Source organism: Zingiber officinale, unplaced genomic scaffold, assembly GCF_018446385.1.
Source record: "Zingiber officinale cultivar Zhangliang unplaced genomic scaffold, Zo_v1.1 ctg126, whole genome shotgun sequence".
NCBI lineage: Eukaryota > Viridiplantae > Streptophyta > Magnoliopsida > Zingiberales > Zingiberaceae > Zingiber > Zingiber officinale.
In genome coordinates this window covers 306,794-318,987 of record NW_024589822.1, presented here as the reverse complement: position 1 = coordinate 318,987, position 12,194 = coordinate 306,794, and the positions used below count along the sequence as shown (strand labels likewise).

The 12,194-nt window shown below is 35.4% G+C and overlaps 1 protein-coding gene across 1 annotated transcript; it reads right to left on the bottom strand.

Moving 5' to 3' along the window:
* Positions 1–3,575: 3,575 nt before the first annotated feature.
* Positions 3,576–11,493, bottom strand: LOC122035936 (isochorismate synthase 2, chloroplastic-like). Its single transcript, XM_042595094.1, has 15 exons — positions 11,143–11,493; positions 10,487–10,752; positions 9,427–9,544; positions 9,165–9,281; positions 8,918–9,064; positions 8,425–8,499; positions 8,280–8,348; positions 7,321–7,439; positions 6,347–6,404; positions 6,141–6,251; positions 5,748–5,832; positions 4,751–4,848; positions 4,261–4,353; positions 4,110–4,175; positions 3,576–3,873 (listed from the first exon to the last, which is right to left on the bottom strand). The coding sequence occupies exons 1-14, from the start codon at positions 11,410–11,412 to the stop codon at positions 4,131–4,133; spliced, it is 1,671 nt and encodes a 556-aa protein (XP_042451028.1). The 5' UTR covers positions 11,413–11,493; the 3' UTR covers positions 3,576–3,873; positions 4,110–4,130.
* Positions 11,494–12,194: the final 701 nt, after the last annotated feature.

Sequence of the window (12,194 nt, the reverse complement as noted above, 5' to 3'; positions counted from 1 at the left end):
ATGATAAAAAAAAAATACGACCTGCACTCGTACATCTGACAAACAATGTTGAATCATGATTACTAGGATGAAAACTAAACGAAGTAATCACGGTAAAGAACTTCTCAAACCAAGCATGAGGTGCTTGTTTGAGACCATAAAGCGCTTTACGAAGCTTGCAAACTTCACCAAGTTGGTGTGAAATACCAGGAGGAGGTGTCATATAAACTTCTTCATGAAGATCACCATTTAGAAATGTATTCTTAACATCCATCTGAGATATTCTCCATCGACAAACAGAAGCAACAGCAATCAGAGTACGAACAGTCGTCATTTTTGCAACAGGAGCAAATATTTCCTCATAATCCATGTCATACTTATGAAAATAACCTTTAGCAACAAGATGATTTTTGTATCGTTCGATAGATCCATCAAATTTAGTTTTGATATTATATACTCAACGAGAACAAATAGTATGTTTTCTTGGTGGCAATGGAACCAAATCTCATATATAACTCTAATGCAAAGCAGTTAGTTTCTTAGCCAAAGCACTCTGTCAAAGTGAATTACAAACAGCTTCTCTATAGGATACGAGTTCAGAAAGACAATGAATAGATACAATAAATGAAGCAAAAGAATGAGAATAACAGGAGTAAGCAAAAGTTGGTAGTTTAGTAGACTTACGAACATGAGTAAATTGACGACGGTGGAGAGAAGAATCATCCACAACCTCAAAAGATGATTCGATAGTGGCAGAAGGAGGAGCATGTGGAGCGGATATCTCGGGAACCAAAGTACCATATTCAGTTGAGCTACCAGTAGGAGTTATGGGTGAAGCTTCCTTAGTGTTGGTATTAAAAGGATCAATGCAAAGTAGATCCGATTTTGTCATATTATGCGAACTAGCAGGAATAGAAAAGAATGAAATATGTTCAAGAAACACAACATGACAAGAGACATACAATTTTTGACTAACAAGATCAAAGCAACGATATCCTTTTTGACTAATATCATAACCCAGAAAGACACAAAGAGCAGACCGAGAGGCTAATTTATTACGCTCGACATGTGGACGAAGGATGAAACAAGTACAATCAAAAACACGCAAAGAGGAGTAGAGAGGAGCATGCCCATACAATTTTTTAAAATGTGACAAGTCTGAATTGTGTGAGGTTGGAATTCTATTAATCACGTAAACAGTGGTAAGGATTGCTTCCCCCCCCCCCCCCAAAGGTACTAGGAACACTAGCAAACAATAAAAATGAGCGGGTTGTTTCAACAAGATGCCTATGTTTTTGTTCAGCCACATCATTCTGTTCAGGAGTATCTGTACAGACCTATGTTTCATAAGATAAACCTAAGAGTAACAAGTGTAATCATCAATAAACGAAGCATAATACCTTGAACCCCCTTTTGTAGGAATAGGAGAGGGTCTCCACACATCAGAGTGGATAAGATTAAATGGAGCAGAAGAAAAAGAAAGACTTTTAGATAATAGTAAGGTAGAAAATTTGGTCAGTTTACAACCACTACAATCAGAAATATCAGAACTTTTTAAAGGTCCTAATACTCCTGTAGAATCTAAAAACTGCAAACAAGACACTGAAACATGACCTAAATGAGAGTGACACAAATAAAATAAATCAGAAGATGGATGACTCAAATGAAAAGATGATAAATCCACACTTGAAGCTACAACTTCTGGTACTTTGAGTTGATCTAAAACATAGAGTCTTCCTTGCCTATGATCGGTCACAATCATCCTCTGAGATCACGGGTCCTAAACGTAACAATTGGATGAAGAAAAAAGACTAGGTAGGTATCCAGACTCATATAATTGACTAACAGAAATAAGATTTAAAGTAAGACTCAGAATATAATAAACATTAGTAAGAGATAAAGAAGATGTAACAATTGAAGCAGCACCTACTAATGACATAGGAGTATCATCAGCAGTCACAATAGATATAGATGAATTGAGAGAAAAAGAAACAAAAGATGATAAATTGGATAACATATGATGGAAAACACCGGAGTCTAAAATCTACAAGGATGAAGATATACCTGAAATACCAAACGATGACAAACCTATATGAGAGGAAGTTGACATGGCAGAGGGTTGTGGTTGTGAAGCAAGGAACTGTTGAAACTGCTCAAACATATACGAATCAGATTTCCATGAAGCATCTGCACGACCAGGCATGATGACAGAACGAATAATTCTCAGAATAACCAAACTGTAAGGATACACATTTGTATGATCTGCAAAAGCTAATGTCAGGATGACCCGTGGTCACACAAAGAATCCGAGACAGAAAAGGATGACAAATGTAGAAATCAGTAGCACAGGATGTCAAATATAAAAATCAATAGCACAGGGCGTAGGTGTCAAAATCAGTAGAAAACGACGTCACTGACGAAATTGGCAACATAGGGCGTCGGTACCGAAATCAGTATAAAAGAGCGTCAGCGCCAAAATGAGCAGAAAAGAATGCCGACACTGAAATCGGTAGGACAGGGCATCAGCGTCAAAATCGACAGAAAATTGATGTTGGCGCTGAAATCAACAGCAGTAGGATAGAAAATAGATGTTGGCGCCGAAATCAACAACAGCAATAGAAGACAGTAGCGGCAACAGGAAGCAATGACAGAGGGCGGTAGAAAAAATTAGGTCAGAGAAGGAGAACCGCTCTGATAGCGTGTAGAAATTAAGAGAAGGAAAAAATTAACCATATTATTGAATCCAAAATTGATTCTTAGAAATACAAAGTATAATGTCTTATATAGTTTTAAGAAACTCTAAACTATAAATATATATAAAAAAACTAAATTATCCTAAAAACTATAAACAAATAAATATATATAATCTAACAACTATATCACAATACCTCTCTTATCCCTCGTTACTTGTATCTCATATGTGTCTTCCTTTCCCTCAATACTTAACTAATGAATGTGTGTATCATCTATTTTTTTATTTATGAGATTTGCAAGAGCTTTTGGATAGCCGTGAGGGAGCACTAGAAGATCAAATGGTTGAAGCTGACAGCGAGGAAGATGAGGATGGGATGGATGTTGATGTACCTTGGAAATCTACTAAAGGTACAGTTTAAAATATCATGTGTTTAGCAAATATCTACATATTTATGGATGTTCAAATGATCTATAAATCATGCTGTCATACTCTTCTAATTGTTTCTGAAGGTTTGTCAAGGAAGCAATCCGGCAAAGAAGAATGAAATTCTTTGCAGACTAGTAGGTTTTGGTGTGAATTAGTGAATCTTTCAACCAAAACCACATGGAGAAAATTTTGCATTTTGATTTTTTTTTTCTCGATACATTCAAATGCACTCGTTTGATCAAATTGGGACATCTTTAAGATCATCTTTAAAATTATTGTAGATTGTATGCCAATTTGCATTTCAGGTTTCATCAAGTTTTTTGTTTCATACATGTATCAATTTTATCTGCAGTTCAATTTATTTGTATTTGATTTCATGGTATTAATTTGTTTTGAAGAGTTTCATATATGTAAAAATACAAAATACTTGAAAACTTCTCCCACTTCACCCACTGCAAACAAGAACACAGAACAATGCAAGAGGTCAAATTAATCATCACACTGCAGATAAAATGTTGATATAATTATGCATACTCATCTCGTATGTATTTCAATTTCCTAATACTATCATAAAAGAAATGAAACAGATGCTACTACGATTGCACCTGACAAACATTGGATTTGAACTGTCATTGAAGATACTCCTCATCTCTTTGCCCGAGCATGCCGAATGAATCCCCATTCCTAACTATTTCAGATGAATGGGGTAGCCCGCCGACCAATTAATATTAACCAATATCAATTTGCATGCCTTTACCCATTTTCAGTGAACACTGCAATTGAGAAGGTAAACATTTCTCATGATATAGCAATCATGAAGTACCAAACACCTGCCATAGCTTTGAACTCAGGAACCAGATAGACATAGACAGACAGAAACTTTTTACTTGCATAAAGATTGAACCATATCATTTGCATCTATCACATAAAGGTCATGAAGAAATCAAGAGCATATATGTATAAGATGACATATAATCCCAAACAATATTAATGGATAATGAAGTTATACCGTGCTTGTCCTCTTTAATTCTTAAAAGCACGCAACTGTGTCTTCATACTGAAGCAACTTTGTGAACTGAAAGGGGTAGCGGAAAAGAGAAGGAATAACATATCCACACAAGAAAGTGACAGAAAATACTGGGAGGAGCGCATGTTTGAACCTGGGATTCCTTCAGATCCAACTCCTCCCACTCCGAGGAAGGATTTGTCCCCTCTACTATTCCAGCACCAGCATAAACTAACATTCCAACTCCCTGTAATTGGATAAGTTAAATGCATTTGACTGAGATTTAAACTAGCAAAAGAGGTAACACTGTAGTGGGAAACACTGGAAGTTGTTTTTCTTCATTGATGATACAAATAGAAGGCAGTGAGTGACCTTCCTAGTAAGTTGGAACAAATGAAAATAACACAATAAAAACAAAGATATGAGTTGGTCCTACCTCAATAAATCATGTACCTAGTAAAAGGCAGGTCTTTTAGAAAAGATAATTGCACAGTACTTATTAATAATACAAGTGCATGAAGATACTTTATTGAATTACATTAACTCAAAATGTGTCAGGATGTTTCCAACATTGTTTCGTTATAATGATTGTAGTAACATATTAAACAAGAAAGAAAACAATGAAACTGGAACGGCTAACTTACATTTACCACTAAAGCTGATCTGATCCCAACAGCAAATTCACTTTCCCTTCCTCCAAACCAACCAACAGGACCAGCATACATTCCTCGATCAAAAGTTTCTAGCAAAGGGTAAACAGTTTCTCATGTCAGAACAAGAGAGCTACCACATTAGTATATCACTTTTATATATCAAACAGATTCAAGGAAACATCCAAGGTTTGCTATGCTACAGCAGGATTTAGATACAGTCAAGAAAGCAGTTTCTCAGTAGGAACCAACAACTAATGACAAAATATCAAGTTAATCATACAAATGATTCAACAAGTTAAAAGCTGGAGTACTATTCAATTTCTAGTTTCTCCATCTTCTATATTTGATTTTTTTTTTCAGTTAACTTATAGTTTCCCCAACTTGTATACATTTATTTTCTTAGCAGCTCCATCTTGTATACGTTCAGCTTATGGATCATAATACACCTAGTATAGTTACCACATCACCAGAAAATGGCACATATTTTTTAAAAAAAAACAGTCATTTACTATGAACTAAAAGTAGATTGTCCCAAAACAATAAATCCAACATTGGTTCAATTTATCAACAGCATTATAACTCGAGCAGCAACCAAAGAATGAATTTATATCCTAATTTCTCATAGATTTTACAGTTTATCCATCAATATAGCTGCTGGGTTCTAGTTGTTTTAATACACAGCGGTAGACAAGGATAGCAGCTGTTCAAGTTCCCCATCAATGGATAAATTTACCACAAATGAGAATTTTACAAAAGAGAACAAAAAAGTGAAAAGCTGCTAGTTTTTCCTTCTTTGAGACGTTAATTCACTCATCCTATTGATGAGGACTCAGTCCATCGAGCATTGTTGAAAATTTAGAGATAGAGTTTGGTTTGATGAAAAAAAAAAAAAAGCTTTCAAAACTTCAACTGGTTACTAGAGTCGCCAAAGGATGTTTCCGACTTCTTTTCTAAAGAGGCATAATAGAGCAAAAGAAAAGATACATGCCATTTTCGTTTATAAATCGCTGAGCATCTTCCATAGGCAGTCCACAAACAGCTGGGCTTGGGTGAAGGGATGTCAGAATATCGAACTGCAAAGAATCCAAAATACTATTTCTCAATATGCTAGAGAAAATAAGATAAAACTTCATTATTAGTGTAGTCCAGAAAAATATCTAAAGGTCGTGGACATGTTACACATCAATGGGCAAGAATCATAAGACAAAACTTCACTGAGGCAATGCAATTAGAAAGTTAATAACATGAATAAAAAGACACTAGTGTAAATTAAAATCTATTGGCTAGAATATGAATGAAATAAGTAATTGTCAGTGTCTATTTAGTTTCAAGTATCGATACTTATCAAGAAGATAACCCGGCAGAATTATTGGAAATTTACCTCACAAAATTTATCCCTTAGCCTCCCCGATAATTGAGCTGATAAATGTTGGACTCTAGGAAGCTTTCGAAGTGCTTTACATGGCTGAATTATTACATCATCACAAATAACCTATGTACCAAAATTACAGGTAAGGAAAAAAAAACTAACGGTTTTATATGGAGAATAAAAATTAAAATACTAGAAGAATTTCACACTTAACGTGCCTCTAATTTTCCTCTAATGCTCTCTCGTACTATAACAAACTCAATATTATCTTTAGGGCTGCAAGTCAGGAAAATATCATCAATTTATCAGTACATATATTTATTAGTACATATTTATGTTTTGCGAGGCAGTAATCACCAAATATCACTCAATCAAATATCCTTGAGAAGTGGCTGACCCAGACAGGAAATTAGGAATTGAAAATTCATAGATAAAATAAGCACATCATAAAACAAGTTAGCCTAACAAGACAAAAAATGAATTGAAACTTTTCATTGACATACGCTTGTAAGCCATAACACGACTTGCACTTGTATGCAATATAAGCAGATGGTACTTTTGATGGCTTATAGATTGTTTAAATAAGCTTAATGAAACAATAATATCAATCCAAGTCATGCTCTGACCACCCATAATATGTAAATGTCAATGCACAATGGGTATAATAATTCAGGGCTACTTTTCGCTAAAGAATTGAAACCATTTAGGACCAAAAAAAAAAAAACCTCAGCAATTTCTCTGCCTCCAATTCCTATTTCGGCTGCTTCGTTTGTTAACTTTTAAATTGTTCAGTTGAGATGGCATGATAGATCTTCATAGTCACCAAATGGTCACCAATTGAAAACAAACTAGTTAGCCTAAAAGTTCAATTTCTTAAGAAACTACATGAGTATCATAAAAAAAGAGAGTAAAAAGAGTAAAAGGCAATAATATCCTTCTTGTTAGAGAAAAATACAACTTTGCAAGAAAGACAAAAAATGTCAAGAGTGATACATGATCAAGACAGAAATTTACTCTATGATTGCCTAATTAAGCATGAGCGGAAAGTGTGAAGTAACATAAACAATTATGGCAAGAAGCACAAAACTTCTCAGGATACAAATTTGCAGATTTTCTACAAGTACATGTGAAAAAATATCTTGTGTTGATGGAAAATATAAAATATTTCTTAGATAAATAGAAAACGAGCAACCTGCAAAGTAACTCTTGACCGATCTGCAGATCCTCTTTCTTAGTTATACCCCTTGCGCGTGTTCCAGCTAAAGCCTCACTTGTAACATGTAAGCATTTCCGATGAAACAACTGCTCTGGCTATTCAGAATAATTTGTAAGGAAGATCTTTAGTCTCATGCAATTTAATTAACAGCAAAAATAGAATTGAGAGCCTAAGAATCTACATTGGTTAGTTATATTATCATAGAGATCACAGCAATGATGCATGATGCTGGGGGTTATGAACAAAGGGGATCTCAAAATGTCCACAATGTTTACAAACATGAAGTCATCTTTGAAGCAAGAAATCTTTTGCTTTCTTGTTATCTTCCTTTGTCTTCTTTAAATGATATCTTTAATTGGGAATTGTATGCCAAAGACAAACTATAAACAACACTTGACCTTTTTGTAAATTAAAACTACGGCCAAAAAAATTTATAAAAAAATAGCAGATTACAGGATTTTCCGGAAACTAATGTGCATGTTTGTTGAACTTCCATATGAAAATTACTGATGAGACACTTTCCATGTGAAAATCTGTAGGGGAAAATAGGAACATACTGATCATAGGTCACTTTGCATTAAACAAGTTTAGGAAGTGAAGTGAGATAGCTAGTCATTTCCTTCATGAAGGGCATTGGAACTCAAGTCCTGATCATATCATATATACTGGAACAATCTTAAACCAATCAAGCACTAGTACAGGCAGAGGCAGAATAATTTTAAATGGGTGTAAAGATTTATTAAAATGTAAAAATAAATATTTAAAAATTGGGGAAGCATTATTAATTTAGCAAAGTACAATTATAAATCATTGAAATATTTATACAACAATTGAAATTCGTTTCACATAAATATCAACGACAGTTGGCATATGTAGCTTCACCACAGGTTACAGATTCAATTGTAGCGTTAGCCATAGAACAAGGTAAAACTTACTGTATTTCCAATGAATGCTGGCGAATCTGGTGGCTGTAAATAGAACTGGAAACAGTTTTGGCTTTCAACCTGTTGAGGATGCAAGTGAAAGAAGTTAAGCTAGCCAGTAATGGATGAGTGTGCACAAAAATGAAAGATGTCATACCTTTAAACTAGCTAACAGAACTAAAGGATCTGTTGTAGTATCAGTTATATATTTACTGCATCGTGCAAGTACAACCTAGACAAATGAATAGTGTCAGTAAAGGACAAAAAATTATATTCTAAAGAATGGCAGGGGAAACAACCTATGTCGCAAGAGAAGGTATAAGTTGAGATACCCATGGGCAATAAAGGGGTTTCTAAGCTTAGATGGGTGAGTTACAAATAGCATGGGCTTAAGCATTTTGGGCCACTGGTTGGGTACAAATTAATGAGTCAGTTCTCTCATCTATGCAAATTGTGACATAAGTTTTATTCGATAAGAATAACTAGTATGCTAACATCGCCCAAAATTTACAAATGCATAGATCTGGTTAAATTGAGAAACAGCATTCAATGTGGATAAATGTCACTCATAAACCAAGAATAATGTCTTATCATGGTTTGAGCTAATGATAATTTGCCATGGTTTTAATTTCTCAAATAAGGTAATCTACCTTCACCAGTTCTTCTTCTGTTCCATTTATTATCTCAAGAGCTCTTTTAACAGATATATCCCAAGATCCTTTGGATGGAAAATGCTGAAAGTTGAGAACAACTGATTTTGTGTCTAACTTCCTCAGTCGACCAAAACAAGGGGAGATCTGCAACGATCAAGGATGTTAAAGTTTGGCTATGTAATTCTCATTATCTATTGGTAGAGATAATTTAAAGTTGTCAAGAAAGAAAATATTCATAGTATACCTGTCCAAGTGTATCTTTAAGCTCATTTATGGCACTTTGCCATGTCCATAGAAGGTTGTTATCCCATGCAATAGTCAAAGCAAGCATTGAACTTTCTTGAAGCTCGTTGAATTCGACCTATTATTGATTTTTTAAAAATAACAACTGACTAAGAAATTAAAGTTGGTTACTTCACTCAAGTTCCAAAACACAATTGATAGAGAGAGAAAATATGAATTAGTTGCAGCTAAAAATAATGGAATGATAAAAGAAGCTAGTGTACCTGAGGGACAATGAAGTAAAAGGAACCAAAACCCTTCCATTCAGGGGCAATTATAGTTCTTCCCTCAAAACGCATGGCACCATAGGCACGAATAAAAGGACAATCCTCAGAAAGGAATCTAAGCATACCAAGAAATATGTGTTTTGATTGATATCAAAATTTTAGTATGACAATTTGACAAGAAACAAAAAAAAATCCAAGATAAATTAAGACAACCAGGCATTCAATACTACTATGGTTACCATTTCCCTACAAAGGTATTAAAGGCTCTATCTAGAAATAAAATCATGCTAAGTCACTTCTAACTCATGGAATACAAACATGAAAATCATGTGACAAAACATTTTTACCTGTTCGATGTGTTGGTTCATTGATGTGAAACAACAAGTGTGTATCAAATATTGATCCAACATCGTTTCCGACAACAATACAAATTGTTATGACAAAGATAAAACAACTCAGTTCATGACTCTCACAAGGACAGCTATTTAAGTGCAAAACAACTTAATCCTTCACTGCCCATCACTGATGATGATCATTGTGCTTGTATTGCCTTGGTCAGTGAATTTGTGGTTTATCTGTTTCATAAAAATGTCACTAGTTATTATTGCCATGATTAAACCGTGTATTTAGAATGACAGTAAGAAAGGTACAGCCATATACTGATATACACTATAGGGGACAAAACTAACTAAAAAATTAGACCGAAAAGACCGAACCTCTCCGTAGATCCTAACAAGGTAGTCAGAACTTTCAACCGATTTATTTATGTAAATGCAAACGATGATTTCTTCACTTTGTTGGTCGATCAATCTTAAGTTGTGTGATGAAAATGTGGCATCATCAATAGATAGCAATAGGTCAGAGGGGACAAGTATGCTTAACTCGCTATATAGAGACTCAAAGATTTCGCCTTTGAGCAAGTCAATTGATTTGTAGGTTGGGCTAATTAAGTCAAGAGACAGAGAAGTGAATGATGAAAGGACCAAGTTTCAACATCAATTTAACGAAATCCATTGCTTATATTGGAAAATAAAAACAATAATTGAATGATTACTACCTTCTAATGGATTGCCAGTCATGTAAGGCAAAGGAATCAAAGCCTCGGAAGAAGACTGCAGAGCCAACACCAGCTATGCTAACTAAAGCTTGATTCACATCATCATCATCTTTCAGCAGCCTCACTACTCCTTTGCTAGTGACCAAAGGGAGGATTGTCGAAGTCTGATTGAGCGTCCTGGAGGAGAAGAAACAACAAGGGCTTGAGGAGACTTGATGTTGTGCTTGTAGCCACTCCAGGGCATCCCTCCGCTGACGAATTGGCACCTACACATAGGTTGGGTGTATGGCCTAAGTCAACAATAATTAATAGATATATATATACCATAACACGCTCTAATTTAAAAAATCTCAAAGTGCACAATTGAACGCATCTTCTCTCTATTCACACCAAAGATATTCCTATTGAATTGTTTTTACTAAAAATAATCTGATGGACCAAATCATATCTAACTCACAAATTCAGGCAATTTAAATTCATACACATTCCCCATCTTAGTTTGTGAAATGGAATATATTATTAGCCAAAATTAGTTAAAACATGAAATTAAACACTCTCCGCATCGAATCGGGGAGGAGATAATGTGGATAGAAAAGCAACCAATCAAAAAGATGCAAATCACAGATGATAAGGTGGTGTTTGCTTTCTTTTCGTACCTGGAGACGGATAATGCCAGAGGTGGACTCTGGTGGCTGGGCCTCCAACGCTGCTACCGCTAATTTAAGCTGTGGCACCGCATGCTCCGACTCCGACACTGATGCCAAAGTCCGCGTCTCGCAGACACCCACCGCCGACTTGTCGGTGGCAGTACTACCTCCATAGCAGCCATTCATACTCATTGATGGCCAACAATGCCGTGTAGAAGAGCAGGTGTTTCGAATGGACGGTAGAGGGATTTGTCCGGTCGAGCGAATTGCAGCTGCCATAGAATTGAGAAATTAGCAGGTAAGGAAGTGGCATATGATTTGATAAGTGTGGTGGAATTGAGATGCAGAAGAATTTAGTGAGAAATTAGCTTAGCTAGTAGGCATATGCGATATGAACAGATAAGTGAGGAGGAATTAAGAGATGAAGTGGCAGTCAGTGATTCGCGGGTTTTACCACGTCGGAAAATCGGGGATCGCAGAGGGAAACCAAGCGCGAGAGAGACCCCACTGCATGCCGTGAGATTTTACTCATTCACCGAATGCAACAATGGAGTCCCGTGATTTATTTTCCAACTTCAAGTCAAATCTCCGTTATTTATCTCTTTTTCGAATATATGGATCGTTTTAAAGGGCCGTTTCATCTTTTACTCTAAAAAATCCCGTGATTTACTATCTTGATATGGGATCGATGATATTAAATTATTTGGAATGAACGATCAACTTTTTGTTCTAATGAATCTCCACTCTTCCCTCCCATTGCATATAGAGAATACCGGATAAGTTTATATATAAAATATAACCCTAAGATAGATAATTAGAAATTATACCAGATAAAAGAAACATAATATATAAAAGATAATATACGATAATAAAAAATATATTTCAATAGATCCCCTCAAGATGGTGGACGCATATAGACATCAATTTTGGAACATAGGAGATGAAAGCATGAACTAGGGAGGGGCTTGATCAAAGCATCATCCAACTGGTTAGAAGATGCGATATGAGAGGCACAAATGCTGTTACTCTAAACCGGCTCACGAACAAAATGATAATCCAGA

Coding starts and splice junctions, on each gene's coding strand:
- LOC122035936 (XM_042595094.1), bottom strand. CDS start 11,412: ATGGCAGCTGCAATTCGCTCGACCGGACAAATCCCTCTACCGTCCATT. Junction 9,065..9,164: donor TTAAAGATACACTTGGACAG/GTATACTATGAA, acceptor TGATCGTTGCAG/ATCTCCCCTTGTTTTGGTCG. Junction 4,354..4,750: donor GATCAGCTTTAGTGGTAAAT/GTAAGTTAGCCG, acceptor ATCCAATTACAG/GGAGTTGGAATGTTAGTTTA.